The sequence below is a fragment of the Odontesthes bonariensis genome, chromosome 1 (assembly GCF_027942865.1).
Source record: "Odontesthes bonariensis isolate fOdoBon6 chromosome 1, fOdoBon6.hap1, whole genome shotgun sequence".
In the NCBI taxonomy this organism is placed as follows: domain Eukaryota; kingdom Metazoa; phylum Chordata; class Actinopteri; order Atheriniformes; family Atherinopsidae; genus Odontesthes; species Odontesthes bonariensis.
This window is the reverse complement of record NC_134506.1, coordinates 43414545-43433051: the sequence shown is the minus strand read 5'-3', so window position 1 is coordinate 43433051 and position 18507 is coordinate 43414545. Positions and strand designations below refer to the sequence as shown.

Genomic DNA, 18507 nt, shown 5'->3' with positions numbered 1-18507 from the left:
CCACTGGCAGTTTGTTCCACTTGTTTGCAGCATAACAGCTAAATGCTGCTTCTCCATGTTTAGTCTGGACTCTGGACTGGACCAGCTGACCTGAGTCCTTGGATCTCAGAGCTCTGCTGGCTTTATATTCTCTGAACACATCACAGATGTAAACCATCAGCAGGCTTTTAAAATCTATTCTGTGACTGATTGGAAGCCAGAGTAAAGATTTTAAAGCTGCTGTGATGTGTTCAGATCTCTTAGTCCGGGTTAAAACTCCAGCAGCAGCGTTCTGGATGAGCTGCAGATGTTTAATGCTCTTTTTGGGAAGTCCAGTTAAAGGAGCGTTACAGTGATGGAGTCTGCTGGAGATGAATGCATGGATGAGTTTCTCCTTGTCTGTTTGGGAGAGGAAACCTTTAATTCTGTTGGTGTTTCTGAGATGGTAAAAAGCTGCCTTGGTGACAGCTTTGATGTGGCTGCTGAAAGTCAGATCTGAGTCTATCAACACTCCGAGGTTACCAACTTGGTCAGTGATTGTAAGGGCCCGAGTCTCAAGATATTTACCAACGCTGACCCTCTTCTCTTTGCTACCAAACAGAATGATCTCAGTTTGGTCTTCATTTAATTGTAGAAAATTCTAGTTACAGCAACACTATGCAATTCAGAAGACAGAAATTTCACAAAGAGGCTATAAGCCAAACTTCAAGGCACTCAACAACATTCCCAGCCATCCCATCACTGCAACAGGTTCGCTTCCTGATGGTATTGTGAGAAGACAGAACAGCTCTAATCTTAACTACAATGATTGACAATTTCAAACCAATTGTTACAAGTTTTCACTTTGAAAAATCTAAATAAAAACTAAATAAAATCAGTTTCAAATCATAAACCATTTCATTCAGAATAGAAAAAAAACATATATATCAAATTCTTACAATGAAACAGGAGCTGCACAGCTCGGTTTGTCTGCTCAAGCTAATGCCCCCGCGACCCGACCCCCGGAGAAGCGGTAGATGGATGGATGGGCGAGCTATATAATCATAAAACGTAAGACAAGTCGCTGTGGGACAAATGTTATTTCATGTGACTGGAGAGCGGCTTTGAACAGCAGAAGATGAGCCAGCAGCAGACAACAAGGACAACATCATGTAACAGTTAATAACCAAAAGGAGACAGAAACTCATTTGAATTTGGAGCTGACTCCACCAGGTTTTAGAGCAGACTCAACTAAACTCTACAGCAGAGATCTTTTGTCATTTGGATTAATGGGTTTTCAGAGTTTATCCAAGCCAGCCCATTGGTGGCATCCATTTGGCAACCTGTGTTCATCATGCACTTTGGCCCAGTGTTTGCACAGTTTTTATGATCAGGAGGATTCCCCAAAACATGACCTATTTTTGTTTTGTAACACACAGCTTGTCTGATCTCTTTTGTTGCCCCATCCCAACATTTCATGTTCTCTACAGTCTATTGTGAATAAATATTTGAATATGAGCTTCTTAAATCATTGCATTCTGTTTTTATGCACATTTTACACAGCGTCCCAGCAGGACTTTGGGTTGTTCTTGGCATCCATTAAAGTCATTCACATTATTTCTTTACAGATGTTTCAGGACTGCAACTTTTTACCTGTGTACAGTTCTCATGTGATGCAGCATATTACCACTCCGACTGAAGCATTTGCCACATGTTTTGCAAGAATATGGCTTCTCACCTGTGTGAGTTCTCATGTGATGCAGCAGATTATCACTCCGACTGAAACATTTGCCACATGTTTTGCAAGAATATGGCTTTTCACCTGTGTGAGTTCTCATGTGATGACGCAGATTACCGCTCTCACTGAAACATTTGCCACATGTTTCACACGAGTACGACTTCTCACCTGTGTGAGTTCTCATGTGATGACGCAGATTACCACTCTCACTGAAACATTTGCCACATGTTTCGCATGAGTATGACTTCTCACCTGTGTGAGTTCTCATGTGCCGCCCCAACGTACCACTTTGAATGAAGCATTTCCCACATGTTTTACAAGCATAAGCCTTCTCACCTGTGTGAACTTTTATGTGAGAGGTTAAGTTACTGCTGGAGATGAAACATTTGCCACATGTTTCACATGAGTACGGCTTCTCACTTGTGTGAACTTTTATGTGAGAGGTTAAGTTACTGTTGCTGCTGAAAGCTTTTCCACATGTAGAACATGAGTATGGCTTCTCACCTGTGTGAACTTTTATGTGAGAGGTCAAGTTACTGTTGCTTCTGAAAACTTTCCCACATGTAGAACATTGAAACGGCTTCTCATCTGAGTGGACTTTCATGTGAGTGGTTAAGTTACTGCTGCATCTGAAAACTTTCCCACATGTAGAACATGAAAACGGTTTCTCACCTGTGTGAACTTTTAAGTGAGAGGTTAAGTTACTGCTGTAGCTGAAAGCTTTCCCACACGTAGAACATGAGTACGGCTTCTCACCTGTGTGAGTTCTCATGTGCTGCAGCAGACTACCACTCTGACTGAAACCTTTGCCACATGTTTCACATGAGTATGGCTTCTCACCTGTGTGAACTTTTATGTGAGCGGTTAAGCTACTGCTTAGTCTGAAAACTTTACCACACGTAGAACATGAAAATGGCTTCTCACCTGTGTGGATTTGCCAATGCCTTTGAAGTGTGACCCTTCCAGAAAATCTTTTCCCACATGTTTTACAAACATAAGGCTTCTCGTCTGTGTGAGTTCTCATGTGGACAAACAAAACACTATTATGTCTGAAAGCTTTGTTACATATTTTACATGAATATGGGTTCGCATTCATGTGAGTTCTCATGTGGACATTCAAATGACTCCTTTGACTGTAACTTTTATCACACATTTCACAAGTATATGGTTTCTCACCTGTGTGTATTCCGCAATGTGCCTTCAACTCAGAGTAATTCATAAAGGCTTTTCCACAAACTTCACATTTTACTGCCTGGTCACCTGTGTCGGCATTAAACTGACTCTCATTGATCACATCGTTACTGGGATTTATGTTTCTCTCACGTCTATTTGGCTTCAGCTTTGCATTTTGAGTTGATTCAGACTCTTCTTCTCTCAAGTTTTTTTCCATTTCTTGTCTCTCAGCTTCAGAGGAGTTCTGAGAGAGGAGCTGGTCACTAGTTAGTTCACTTTCCTCATAAGTAGGAGTCACCAATAAGATATCAGTCTCCTGTTTCAGTTCAAGCCACTCTTCCTCTTGAGAGGTGCAGCGTTCCTCCAGCTCTTCTTTAAACTGTGGCGGTTCTGGTTCCTGCTGGTCCAGACTGGAGTTGCTCTCGTGGTTAAAGAACTGCTGGTCAGTAAGAATCTCCTCCTTCTCCTCCTCACAGACATATTGTTGTGAGAGGTCTGGGGGAAAAGGGACAAAACCAAAGATTAATAACACGATGACAGATCTTACAAAAACATTTTAGTTTGAAATGTCAACGGTGTTCGACAGATACGTGGTGAACCGTAAAATACGCAATTGAGACTAATTATATGTCCAACTGAGCCTGAAGTTTTGAAGGTTTGATGAGTAAATAAGACCTTCAAACAACAGTGCACGTGCTTGTACGCTCTTCCTGTCCTTTGAAGCGCTGTGAGCAGTGTTGGGAGTAACGGCGTTTAAGTATAACGGCGTTACTAACGGCGTTATTTTTCCAGTAACGGAGTAATGTAATTAATTACTTTCCCCACCGCCGTTATCGTTACTGAGAATATAAAGTGATGCGTTACTACAATTTGGTTGTAGACTTTCGGCTACACATCAGCTGCCTGGAGAGAGCAGGGGTGGGGATGATGACACCGTTGCAAATGCGATGATGATTGGCTGTGTGGGCGGATGCCCTACTCACGCTGTCTCACTGCACGCGCTAAACACACACAAGACAGCGGCGACAAGCCAGGGAAGTTCAAAAGGTAGCGTTCACGAACTGGAATTACTGGCACTACTTCTAACCCGTGGAGATAAAAGGCAAGAATATGTATGTAACATGCACGCTATGCCCAGGGAAAAAAACTTTATCCACGTCTGCCTCAAGTAACTCAAATCTAATGAACCACCTCACATCCAACCATGCAAATATGAAGCACTTGTTGCTTCTGCAGCTGCTAACCCAACCCCAAGCCCAAATGCAGCTAGCATGAGGCCCAGCAAAGGAGACGGAGCCACTCGAAAAAAAAAACAACACTCAATTTTTCGGGTCAGAATTTATTTATTAATTTATTTCTATGCATCATATGGCAGGCTGCAATCTATTGAGTTCAAATAAATACAGAATGTTCTAAATTACTGTATTTAGTGTTTTTATATCTTCTATATAGGGAGTATAGGGAAATATTCACTGAGTCTGCTGCATTTCTTTTTTTTCCTTTAGCACAAGTTTCTTGCGTTTACCTTGAATGAATTCAATCAGTTAATATAAACATATTTGATGTTAAAGATGTTATAGTACACAAAAAATAATGCCACAGTTACTTTGCTGAGTAACTAATTACTTTTACCATGTGGTAACTGAGTTACTAACTCAATTACTTTTTGGGAGCAGTAACTAGTAACTGTAACTAATTACTTTTTTAAAGTAACTTGACCAACAGTGGCTGTGAGTGGCAGGTTACAGGAATGAGGTGCATGAGCAGCCAGCACAGCATGCCGGGTCATTTCTTAGCTCCAGAAGGACGATCATTCAAACCATCAAAAGAGATACAGTGATCTAATTGATAACTACTTCTAGCTTGATTGACAATCAGTCTCAGATATCAGGTTCTGTGCAGGTAACATTTATATAAAAACCACAGGCTGGTTTAGATCATGCTTACTGTGACAGACTGCATCAAGACAGCCTCATGACACACAAACTAATAAAGTAAATCAAAGTAAGAAGACACAAAGATTTTGTGAAAGATTTATGAGTGTCTGTGTTTTTAACAGTGTCTGCTGACATTTTCTCAAATTTATTTATTATGTGTGCCAATGCCGAAGGGATTAGACTCTGCCCGACAGATTTCTCACAAATTGCCTCTGAGCGCGGAGGTCGGCACTCCATTTCCATTATAAACGCCTAAAATCATAAAATTAATGTGAAAAAATATTCTAAAACTGCCATAAAAAACGAGCCACACATAGTAGCGGAATGAAAATGACACCGCTGGCTTCTGCCGTCTCTTGGGGCGCTGACGGTTCAAGAATTATTCGGATACGACTTTTACTTTTCGGACAGCAACCATTTGTTCGAGACAGTCGAGTGCAGTCAAAATTATAGTGCAATTTTAAGAAGCCATAGTGTGTGCACATGTCAGTTTGCTCTCTGTCTAACACAGTCAAGCCGCAGCTGGTTCCGTCTCCGTAGAAACGCATTAGGAGCCTGCTCTGTTCTAAGACTGCTTATGAGGGCAGAGCTAAGATGGATGCCCTGTTATAACAGCTTAATGTTATTAATCAGATCTGCTTTTCTCCTGTTAACTGATAGTGAGGGGAAGTTTGAAAATACCCACAATCCAATGGGAAAATGCATTGAAAAGCACTTAACGAGGCCATTTTGAAAATGCTATGAAAGCTGTATTTTAAAGGGATACAAGGTAGTTTAGCGGCAGTATAGCGATCTCTATTGGTCAAACTGAAATTCTACACTGTCGTAAAAATGCCCACCTGTACACACCCACTAACTAACCATCGTGGCGAATGCTGCCGTTGTGTTATTTAGTCAGTGCAGTTAGGTCATCTGATTCACAAGTGTAGACTGCCCACGTAAGATACTATAATCAGAGATTTTCTGTAGAGAGAACTCAAGATAATATGCTATAATCCTGTTGCTGGAGGAAGTGGCCGGGGACAGCTCGTCTGGGTTTCTCTGCTCAGGCTGCTGTCCCCGCGACCCGATCCCCGGACAAGCGGCAGATAATGGATGTATGGATGGACTGTTGCTGATCTTGAATGGGATTCTTCCCTCATCATGGTGTATTCGTGGAGTGATTCCTTTGTATTAACAGACACTTACAAAAGTTACATCTTAGACAGATGCGCGCAGGCACTACCAACATACACGCCGCAATAAACACAGACTAGCTCTACACTATTCCGATTACAATCACAAATTAATCAATTTTCATTTGTAGATAACAATTCTTGTTCGGATCAAAACGCTATTCTTATTGTAATCAGGTCAGTCCGTGTATTTCTGAAGCTAGGCTACGTCTCAAACTCAGGAGGAATTAGAGCACCATCATCACCTGTCTCTTTACGATCTAAAACGCAGGTCACTATGGTAGATGAACAAGATCACGCTTGGAGAAATTTCACAAATGGGAAGTGCCAACATCGAACGTTTCATATTCAGTCTGTGAAAGGCAGAATATGAAACGCTTGGTGTTGGCTCTTCAACGCAAGCGAACACATAGCTACAACTACAGCTAGCATACAGTACCTAGCTAAGTGCCGTAAACACAAACGACTCTTCTCGCGCATCACGACACTTCAGAAGCGGGTCGCTCCTGCCGAAGTTACATATGGGATTTTCAGCATACAGACCCCTGTTGGGAGCGAGACAGGCTTCATTCGCTTACTATTGACTTGTTTAACCTTTGTTAAACTCCTGAAGGCTATAATTTTAGGTGAAAATGCTACCTAGTGCCCCTTTAAACAGGACCTTGATAAAAATGACAGTGTTTCCCGCAGCGCATTATAGTTAAGGCGGCCGCCTTAGCAAACTTTTTTTTTTTTTAAACCGAAGTAATAATGCTTTGCCAGGCTCAGACATTAAAAGACAGCATTGATAACATTGAATTGCGACACCTACTGGTTGTTAATGTAAATAGTTAATAATGTAAATAAAAAAGTGTTACAGCTCTTAAACAGCTTCGTTATTGCTCTAACAGCCCCCGTCCCATTCCAAGTACCCCCGCCACCCGACGGAACGCTATCCGCGCAAAACCCCTGGTCCCGGCCGACGACTCACCACCTTGACTAAGCAATTTTCTGCGGGAAACACTGAATGACATAACTGTCTTCATCAGACCAGTCTTATGTTAATGGAAAAATTGTTTGAAAAGCACTTAACGAGCCAAAAATGCCAAAAACCTCCCTATTTTGGAGGTCTTATAACTCAGCCATATGACATCACAGAGACCTCATTCCAAGTTTATTTGTGACAGGAGACTCAACTTCAACTGAAATAAAGGCTTTGTTGATAGGTCGGGCAGTAGATTGGCACCCATTAAAATTTCTTCAGAAATTTTGTACTTTAGTACTATTAGGGACCAAGCAGTGAAACTACAAGGACCCCATTGTAACTGAAGGAGTTATTATTATTCTTTGCAAAAGGTACTCGAAAACTCATGAAATTCGGCAGGGACGACCTGCCAGTCGACGACATGGTAAATCTGGACTTTTTATTTTTGGGAGTCGCTCATTCACTCTGTAGCGCCCCCTACGATATTTCAAAATGGCCCCCGCATTGTTTTTTTTTCCCGCATGGGACGATGAAATTTGGTACACTCATTAATCATGCCCAGACGCACAAAAAAGTCTCCCGCCGCCATGGTCCCACATCCACAGGAAGGCGGCCATTTTGGACGGAAGGTGCATTTTGGTGCCATTTTTGCCGGATTCCACGCCTTGCATATAATCGAACTCCTCCTACAGATTTAATGCTTACCGCTCCAAACTTGGCCAGGTTACTCTTAAACTATTGGGGGAAAAAAACTAGAGAAACTTTTCAGAACTCTGAACGGTGTGGGCGTGGCAAGGTGGTGAAAATCGTGTGATGGCGTTTGTGGTTTGAAAGCCTCATCGCAAGGTCATGAAACTTGGCACACACGTCCACCCTGACGACCCCGTACGTCTGTAAAGGGAATCATGTGTGGGCGGGGCAAAATGGCTCAGTGGCGCCCCCTAGAACTTTTAAAAAAACCCTCCGCATTGTAGCCAAACGAAATTTGCTACACATTGTCGTCATGTCAAGCTGTCACGCCAGCCTTGTCATCACTGCGAGCTCATGAAACGTGGTGCAAACATCCACCCTGATGACCCCGTACGTATGTAAAGGGTATCGTGTGTGTGGGCAGAGCTGCGTGACTACGGCATCGGGCGCGTGCCCCAACGTGCGCACAGGCTCAGTCCCGCTCAAGGCTGCTTGCAGCTTTAATTATTCTTATCCTTTGTAAAAGGTGCTCGAAAACTCATGAAATTCGCCAAGGACAACCTGCCAGTCGACGCCATGGCAAATCTGGACTTTTTTTGGGAGAGTCACTCATTGACTCAGTAGCGCCCCCTACGATATTTCAAAATGGCCCCTGCATTGGGATTAGTTTCGCGCGGGACGACAAAATTTGATACACTCATGCCCAGACGCACAAAAAAGCCTCTTGACACCATGGTGCCAGGTCCACAGAAAGTCGGCCATTTTGAATGGAAGGTGTATTTTTGCCTGTTTCTACACCTCACACACGATCAAACTCCTACGGATTTCATCTTTACGCCTTTAAACTTGGCCAGGTTACTCTTCAGCGCCTGCCTCGACATGCGCACAGGCTTGGTCCCGCTCAAGGCTGCTTGCAGCTTTAATTATTATTGTTTTAATATACAATCGTTATAAATATTCTGTTTTTTTAAGCTACTTGACTAATTTGAATTCCCCACACTGGGGGATAATTTTTCTATCATTTTTCTATTGTATTTCCAACATATATTCCCTATAAGCTGGTTGTGTCATCAACAGATTGTTCTGTCTATAAATGTCATTCCCAGCTTGTTCAGCCTCACATTTTCCTTTCACCCACAGACCGTGTGTGTAACACCATCTTCAGATTATATCTGTGTAAGTATTATTGTACATGGTGCTGGTTTTGAGTCTGTTTTCTGTGATGCTGCTGTAAGATGTAAAACCCCCTGTGGTGATGAATAACGTCTTGCTGATTCATTATTAAAGTTTTAAAGATGCTTTACCTTTCGCGGTGTTACGGTGACTTTCTGACATGGAAGAGTTGTCTCCATTGTTACTGTGACGCCTCTTCTTTGGCCTCAGCTCTGCATTTCCAGTTGATTCACGCCCACTTCCTTCCTGATCTTGGCTCTGATCTTGGAGCTGGACATTTGTTGGTTCTGCTTCACTAAGGTCACTTTCCTCATAAATTACGGTCACTGTGAAGATATCAGTCTCCTGCTTCAGTAAGAGCTGCTGTTCCTCATGACTGGTGCAGACTTCCGCCGGTTCCTCTTTAATCTGTGGAGGTTCTGGTTCCTCCTGGTCCAGACTGGAGTCCTTCTCAAGGTTAACAGGAATCTCTTTCTCACAGAGATATTGCTGCGGGAGCTCTGGAAAGACAAAAGGTCACAAGGAAATGGTTATTTACACCATCACTAAATAACAAAGACTGTAGTTATAAGTAATAAAAAGGGTTCCACAGATATGAGGGTGAAACTTAATGTGAATGAGACTAATTATTTAGGTGCACAGATACGAGAAAGTCTTAAGTTTTAACACTCTTAACAGCAGAGATGCAACAATCAACTGGCTGGTGACCAGAAACGTAGGTTTGTTAGCTTGTTTCAGATACATCAGATTTACATAATCTTTTAATTCTAAGGTGCTAAAACAATCATCTGCTCCTCAGCAGGTGTTAAAACTCGTGACATATCACACTGTGTCTTTATTTATGGAACAAAAACTAAGTGAACCCCTGATCCAGCAGCTTGTAGCAGCTTCAGCAGCAGTAAGTTGAAGTAATGGTTTCCTGTGTGACGTTATCAGTCTCTCACATGGTTGTGGAGGAATCTAGGCCCACTCTTCTTTCCAACGCTGCTTCAGCGTATTGAGGTTTGCAGCATTGGTTCATGCTCAGATTATTATTATGGGTGCCAATGCCGAAGGCATTAGACACACATATTACTCCTGTGCTGGACTATTATTCTTCCGTTTCCGTCATGAATTTCGGTTCGCTACTAGTCTAGCAGCGATGGTCCGACCCGCTGCGTGCGCAACGACCTCGATCGGTGTGCTATTAAGTTTGGCTCTCATTAGTCGAAAGGAATTGCGGCAAAATGGGAAAAAGTGGGAAAATTGTGGATGGGAAAATGCATTGAAAAAGGCAAGGCAAGGCAATTTTATTTATAGAGCACAATTCATACACAGGGCAATTCAAAGTGCTTTACAGCTACATAAAATCACAAGAAGGCAATAAAACCATTAAAAAGGAATAAAAAAAATAAAAGAAAGAAATTAAAAAAAGAAAGAATATTTAAAACCCATTAAAATAATCATTAAGTAATTGAAAAGTGAAGAGTGCAGATAAAATACTTTCAGGTGTCATATGCACAGCTAAATAGAACTGTTTTCAGCCTGGATTTAAACATTGTCAGAGTTGAGGCCTGTCTCACATCTTCTGGAAGACTGTTCCAGATTTTAGGAGCATAAAACTGAAACGCAGCCTCGCCTTGTTTAGTCCTGACTCTGGGCCCCAGCAGGAGACCCCTCCCTGGGGCAGGAGACCCCTCCCTGGGGCAGCAGACCCCTCCCTGAGGTTCTCAGAGCCCGAGTTGGTTCATATGGCTCTAACATGTCAGAGATGTACTTTGGCGCTTGACCGTGAAGAGACTTGTACACAAGCAGAGCTGTTTTAAAGTCTATTCTCTGAGCGACAGGAAGCCAGTGCAGAGACCTGAGCGCTGGACTAATATGGTCGTATTTCCTGGTTCTGGTCAGGACTGGAGCAGCAGCGTTCTGGATGTACTGCAGCTGTCTTACAGCCCGTTTAGAGAGCCCAGTGAGCAGGCCGTTACAGCAGTCTAACCTGCTGGAGACAAACGCATGGATCAGTCTCTCTAAGTCTGGTTTAGACACTATTTCTTTGATTCTGGCAATGTTTTTTAGATGGTAAAAAGCTGCTGATGTTACAGATTTAATGTGGCTGTTAAAGTTCAGGTCTGAGTCCAATATTACCCCGAGATTTCTAACCTGATAGTTAGGTTTTAGAGAGAGAGTCTCAAGGTGACTGATAACACTTTCTCTTTGTTTCTGTGGGCCACAGACAATGATTTCAGTTTTGTCTGAGTTTAGCTGGAGGAAATTGTTTTGCATCCACACACTGATCTGTTCGATGCAGCGACACAGTGTATCTACAGGCCCGTGTTCTCCTGCCGTCAGTGACACGTAGATCTGAGTGTCATCTGCATAATTGTGGTAGGACACATTATAGCTGCGTATTAGCTGGCCTAGTGGAAGCATGTACAGATTGAACAATACGGGTCCCAGGATTGACCCCTGGGGAACCCCACAGGTCATAGCCATTTGGTCTGAGACACAGTTACCGATTTCAACAAAATATTTCCTGTCCTCCAGATAGGACTTGAACCAGTTTAAAGCAAGACCAGAGATTCCCACCCAGTCTTCTAACCTCTGTAATAAGATCGCATGGTCAACTGTGTCAAAGGCAGCACTCAGGTCCAGCAGAACTAAGACTGTGACTCTACTTGCATCTGTGTTCAGGCGGATGTCATTTGTCACCTTGATCAGAGCTGTCTCAGTGCTGTGGTGGGGCCTAAAGCCTGATTGGAAAGTATCAAAAGCATTGTTAGACAGGAGAAAGTCACCAAGCTGTTGGTCTACAACTTTTTCTAGGACTTTGCCTAAGAATGGCAGGTTTGATATGGGCCGGTAGTTGTTCAGTACTGTGGCATCAAGATTGCTCTTCTTTAGAAGAGGCTTAATGACAGCGGTTTTTAAGGCCTTTGGAAATGTTCCAGTCTGGAGTGAGATGTTGACTAGATGAGTGAGTTGTGGTAACAAACTGCTCCGCACAGACTTTAAGAATCTAGTGGGCAACTCATCAAGGCAGCACGTTGATGAACTCAGACTGCAGATGGTCTCTTCGACTGTTTTGTCAGTAACAGGTGTGAAATGTGTCAGCTCTAGGTGTCTAGCTGGCTGCAGAGTAGTTATTTGTGTTGTGGAAATTATTGCATTTTTAATGCCTTGAACTTTGTCATTAAAGAATATTGCAAACTCATTACACTTGGATGTAGAAATGAGTTCTAAAGGCAGTGAAACTGGAGGGTTTGTTAATCTGTTTACTGTAGCAAACAGGACACGAGAGTTGTTACTGCAGTTTTTGATGATTTCAGAAAAATAACTCTCCCTTGTTCTACGCAAAGTCTGGTTGAACACACATAGCTTTTCTTTGTAAGTCTCATAATGAACCTGGAGCTTTGACTTGCGCCATTTCCGTTCGGCTCTCCGGCACTCCCTTTTCTGTGCCCTGACCGACTCTTCTTTCCTCCATGGCGCCCTTTGCCTACTTTTAACCATTCTAACCTTGACAGGAGCAATGGTATCCAAAACATTTAAGAGACTTGATGTGTAAGAGTTCAACAGATCATCAACATCAGAACACAGGGTGTTCTCAAACCTAATCATTTCCATAAACTGTGTCCCTGTTCTGTCATTTATGAGTCTTCCCCGAACAACTGCAGACCCAGCTGGTGTTTTGGGTAAAGTAGACAGGTCGAAGAAAACACAGAAATGATCAGATAAAGCAACATCAACGACATTCACGTTTGAAATAACAACACCCCTTGAAATGAGCACATCTAGAGTGTGCCCTCTGTTGTGGGTGGGCTCAGTCACATGCTGAGTTAGACCAAACATTTCAAGGACAGCAGTGAGCTCTTTAGCTTCCTTGTTATGCGCTACGTCCACATGCACATTCAAGTCCCCTGTTATGACTAAACAGTCAAAAGCAGTGCACACAATTGAAAGTAGTTCAGTAAAATCATCAATAAAACAATTCTGTGGTGGTTTATAAATGGTGATATAAAGTATGGAAGATTGTTTTATCTCCATTTTGAATGACACACACTCAAATGATGAAAAAAACCCAAATGACAACTTGTGGGTGGGTATATTGTCCCTGAACATGGCACAAACACCCCCACCCCTCTGGTTTTCTCGTGTTTCAGACACAAAATTGAAGTGAGGTGGACTAGACTCAATCAGGACTGCATTTGCTGTGTTTTTGTCGAGCCACGTCTCAGTTAAAAACATAAAATCAAGAGTGTGAGAGGAAATAAAACTATTAATTAAGAATGATTTGTTACTTAAAGATCTGACATTGAGCACTGCGTGTTTGAGATTAGTTATAGTTGAACTGGATGCTGTGTTCTTGCAAGGGATATGGATAAGATTTCTCTGATTGGACAGTCTGATTGTCCCTCTCTTCACTCCATCCTTGGACCTCTGGTTGAGATGGTGTTTACCAACACAGAGGCCCTTAGCGTCCTAGACACTTAACAAGGGCTTTTTGACGCTCAAGTGCCAAAATGCTGTATTTTAGAGGCCTTATAACTAGGCTATAAAGCATAACACAGATCTCATTCAAAGTTTATATGTGACAGGAGACTCTCGGCTTTAACTGAACCAAAGGGTTTGTTGATACATTATACAGCTTTGACACAATGGCAGTTTACATTTTAGGAAGACTACATCTCGGATGAGGTGTCTCTCCCACTGTTTCCACTCTAAATTCGATACTGCATCAATTCCTCGAACAAATGTCTCTCATGTCCAAAATATCTGCTCGATCTGGACAAATTTTACTTCAAAACGTAGGCATTTTTGTCCTCTTTCACACAAAGTCACAGTCATTGAGCTCTGCCACACATATTTCTTACAAATTGCCTCTCCATTTCCATTATAAAGGCCTAAAGCCATCAAATCAATATTAAAAATTATTTTAAAACTACCATAAAAAACGAGCCACACATAGTAGCCGAATGAAAATTACACCGCTGGCTTCTGCCGTCTCTTGGGGCGCTGACGGTTCAAGAATATTATTCGGATACGACTTTTACTTTTCGGACAGCAACCATTTGTTCGGACAGTCGAGTGCAGTCAAAATTATAGTGCAATTTTAAGAAGCCATAGTGTGTGCACATATGTCAGCTGGCTCTCTGTCTAACACAGACGAGCCGCAGCTGGTTCCGTCTCCGTAGCAACGCATTAGGAGCCTGCTCTGTTCTAAGACTGCTTATGAGGGAAGAGCTAAGATGGATGCCCTGTTATAACAGTTTAATGTTATTAATCTGATCTGCTTTTTTACTTTAAACAGATAGTGGGTGGAAGTTTGAAAATACCCATTATGCAATGGGAAAATTAATTGAAAAGAACTTAACGAGCCCCAAAATGCATTTTGAAAATGCCATAAAAGCTGTATTTTAACAGGACCTTGATAAAAATGACATAACTGTCTTCGGCATACATGTCATAAATTTTGGGCCTCTGCAAATTATTATTAATAATTATAATAATAATAATAATAAAAAATACAAAAATAAATAAACACACATCCACACACACTCACATGCATCCATCCCCCAACTCCGCTGGGGTGTGGCGCAGCGGGCACATCCGGGGGCCAGCAGTCCCTCAGCCACCACAGACCCCAAACCAGCAGGACAACTCCTTCCCTCCCCAGGCAGCAACCAGGCAACAGGGGTGTGGGAAGACCCCTCACCTCGCCTTTCTGGCTCTTCGATATTTTCTAAAAGTGAGCATTTAAAATTGAGGGGCAGGCAACCTTGTGGAACTGGGAGCGCAGCCCTCCGGGCAGCCTACATACCCAAAGAGCCCCGCCCTCCAGGTACCACTCAGTGCTACCACCCCAATTCGTATTCGGGGAGCCGCTTGGTAACCCGATGGCACCCACCCGCCCCACCCCACACGGCCCCTACAAACAAACAAAAAACAAACAAACCACGCAGTCACTCCAGTCACAGCAGCTCGGGCCTGAGACCCACCATCACCCAAGCCCACCCAAGCTGCCCCCATCAGGGGAAAAGCACTGCCACACCCCACTGCACGCCACCACACCCCAACAAAGAAAAACCTGCAGACACATCAGAGATCCCAGAGCAACCAACCCGACACCAGGACCCACGTTCACCGCGGCGTGCCCGGGGCAACCCAGACCCCCCAGGCACAGGCAGCGCTCAGACACCAGGGCCCAGGCCCAGCACTACAAGCTCCACCCACAAGCCCACCAAACTGCCCACCAGGCCAGACACACAGCCCCACCCAGCAATGATCAACCCGGAGGCAGACATTGTTTCCATGCTTATATAATCTAAAAGAACATTTATAAACTGGTTAATACACAGATTGTTCTTTACTTTCCAGTTCATGAGAATAGTTTTCTTTGCGACAGAGATGGGACCAAGTCACACATGTGCAAGTCTCAAGTAATTTTTTCTTGGGCAAGTCAAGTCACCTTATTATTGCAATTTTACCCACAGAATCTGATCTTAATAAAGTGAAAAGACAAGATATAAGTAACTGTCAGTAAACATTGTCTGTGTCCAACCTGTTTAAAAAATATGACAATAATTTGGATTTGCATTGTAATTATCATCAGTAAAATACATAATGGAATCAAACAAAACAGAAATGACTTCATAAAATTATTTATTGATGGCTTTCAATCTAAACAGGGTCACTTCTGCCACTAGTTTAGTATTTTAGTTGCCTAACAAGAAAAAAGGCAAACATAAAAATCATCTGAAAGAAAAAACATACTACAGTATAGAACATCAGAAACATCTATATGTTTGATCTTTATCATCTTGAAACACCAGAGCTCTAAAGACAACAAAAAACAGATTATTAGCTTATTGTTCTTAGAAAAATGTCATGTCTGTGGGTTTTTGCCACGTTTTTAAGTTTCTGTTTAAGTTCTTAGTTTTACCATGTTTTAGCTTTTCATGTCTTAGTTTTGTTAAGTTTTAGGTTCAGGTCTTGTTTTTAGTTTTTTGCCATGCTATGCCACCTCAGTCTTTCTCCTGCCCTGCCATCAGCTTCACTTCCCTCACCTGTGTTTTCCCCATCAGCTGCACTCACCAATTACCCTCCACAGTATTTAGTTTCCAGATTTCCCCATGCACGGGGTCAGATCCTTGCACATTCACGCCACGTCTTCATGCCGAACCAAGCTAAGTGTTTTCATGCCAAGTCTTTTTTTTGTCACAGTCATGTTTTGTTTTCACAGTCTCGTTTTTGTCATCCGGCTCAGCCGCGCTTTGTGTCAACTTTTTTTTTCTTTTTAAATGATAAATCAGTTTTGCTTTTTACATCCCTGAGTCCACATCCGTGTCGTACCCCCCACCCCTACCTGACAGAAGTATCTGACCAAACATGGGCGCGGCGGACTTCGAGGCATTCTGGGAGCTGGCCGGTAAACTCTGGAGCTGCTCAGCACGGGACAGCAGCTCCTGGGAGAAATTCAAGGTGTCTAATGTACTCCTGGATTTTTTTTTTTGGAGGAAGCGGGTTCTCGAGACGTGGGCTGTGAACACATTACACATCTGTGATGAAGCGAGGAGTGTACAGTGTGCTGCGGTGTTGGACATTTTCGGCATGAGCCGGAAAAAGTAGCCGCACTGTACACTTCTGCTGTCCCGTGCTGAGCAGCTCCAGTGTTTACCGGCCAGCTCCCAGAACGCCTCGAAGTCCGCCGCGTCCATGTTTGGTCAGATGAAAACACTTAGCTTGGATCGGCATGAAGACGTGGCGTGAATGTGCAAGGATCTGACCCCATGCATGGGGAAATCTGGAAAATAAATACTTTTTGATTTTCAATTCATTTTCTCTTTGACAATTTTCCCGCCCCCATCCCCGTATCATATCAAGCATCATATCAAGTAATATTAACGTTAGCTAACTACAGACTAGGCTAACAGGGTAATATTAGCTAATTTGACAAGCACTTACTGGTCAGAATGGATCTTCAAATGACGAAATGTTGATGCCGCATGTCTTGCACTGTGCTGTTCGTCTTTTGCTGTCAATGTTGTAATTATGAAAGCCGAAGACAACGACTCTCGGTCCCGCTGACATGTTGATGCATATCTGATATGAGTTTATTCTCTCCAATAAACACATAAGGTATGTAGAGAGGGCATGACTGATTGACAGGGTAGGGATCCAATCATGACGCCATTCTCAGCCTGCGCTCCTACCGGGTAATTCGTATTATTTTTTTAATTAATTTATTAATTTTATATTCAAACTGAAAACATGAACTGAATAACACTCAAGTCATCGTGTCTCAAGTCAAGTCAAGTCCCGAGTCTTTAACTTTCAAGTCCGAGTCGAGTCTCAAGTCTTTTATTTTTTGTCAAGTCACAAGTCATCAAACATCCGAAGTCTGATCTCCAAGAGAGATCAGATTGCCGCTCTCCTCGTGGATTCCAACTTGGATTACCTCTGTTTGACTTAATCATGGCTTCATAGCAATATTCCTACTGATATGATAGACATTAAAGGATATCAATGCTTCAGAAAGGACAGAGACTCTGGGAAGGGAGGAGGAGTTAAAATTTATATCAAAGATCAATTTGATTGTAAAGTAATTGAACTTAACACTCCTCTTGAATGTCTAGCCTTAAATATAGTTTTGTCACAACCCATGAATTTTAATGTTGTTGTTCTCTATAACCCACCTTCTCATAATGTGTCTTTTTATGATGAATTAACACATGCAATTAAGCAGCTTGAGACTTACAAAGAAAAAATATGGTACGGGGATTTTAACATTAATTGGACTGAAAAAGTTTGCAAACAAAGACTTAAAACAATCATGACAAAATTGAATTACCATCAAATGATTAAAGGGCCCACCGGGATCACCCGACAGTCAAAAACCTTAATTGACATGGCATTTACAAACAAACCTGAGCACATTATAAAAACATAATTTAATAACGGGACTATCTGACCACAATTTGACTTTGACTGCTAGAAAGCTGACTAAAAAGAGACTTTGCTACTTTAGTAAATTAAAGAACAATGACAATGGCATGAAATCCAAAATCCCACAGTTTGAGAGGGAACTAAAACATCTCAATTGGGAACATATTTTAGCCTTGGAAGATGTTGATGAATGTTGCAGTTCAATCACTGCTGCGAGCACTCAATTAATTAACAAATTTACCATTCAAAAAAAGTGCAAAGAAAAGAGTCTCCCGTGGCTAAATAATGATTTAAGGAATCTCATGAAAAAGAGAGACCTAGCCCTGAAGAAATCACTACAATCCAAACTCAGCACAGACAATTTTACTTTTAAAAGCTTGAGAAATAAAGTAGTGAAAGGGCTCAGAAAAGCACAAGCTTCATATTATACAAACCTTATAGGCAATTCTATCGGCAACAATAATTCCCTTTGGAAACATTTAAATAATCTGACTAATAAAAATACCAAGCCCAAAGGAATTAAGGAATTAACAGTGAATGGCAAAATTATTAATGAAAACGCCATCATGGCTCATGAATTTAATAAGCACTTTTTACAATCAATAGAAGAGTTCACAAAAGATTTTGAGAGAGTCACATTTGGAAGCGAATCATTGCAGTCTTCTTCTGAATACTTTTGTCTACAAGAAGTGAATGAGACTGAGGTAGCAAGGACCATCCAAAAACTGTCTAACTCCGAAGCAAATTATATTTATAATATAAACTCCTGCTTTCTGA

General features: G+C 42.2%; 1 protein-coding gene across 1 annotated transcript in view; it reads right to left on the bottom strand.

Moving 5' to 3' along the window:
- Nucleotides 1–219: 219 nt before the first annotated feature.
- Nucleotides 220–18507, bottom strand: part of LOC142382187 (uncharacterized) — a 35456-nt gene continuing 17168 nt past the window's right edge. Inside the window, exons 2-3 of the mRNA XM_075467766.1 lie at nucleotides 8940–9308; nucleotides 220–3364 (exon numbers count right to left, since the gene is read on the bottom strand). Coding sequence (XP_075323881.1) covers nucleotides 1608–3364; nucleotides 8940–9308 — 2126 coding nt within the window. The 3' untranslated portion in view covers nucleotides 220–1607. The remainder of the gene's footprint in view (nucleotides 3365–8939; nucleotides 9309–18507) is intronic.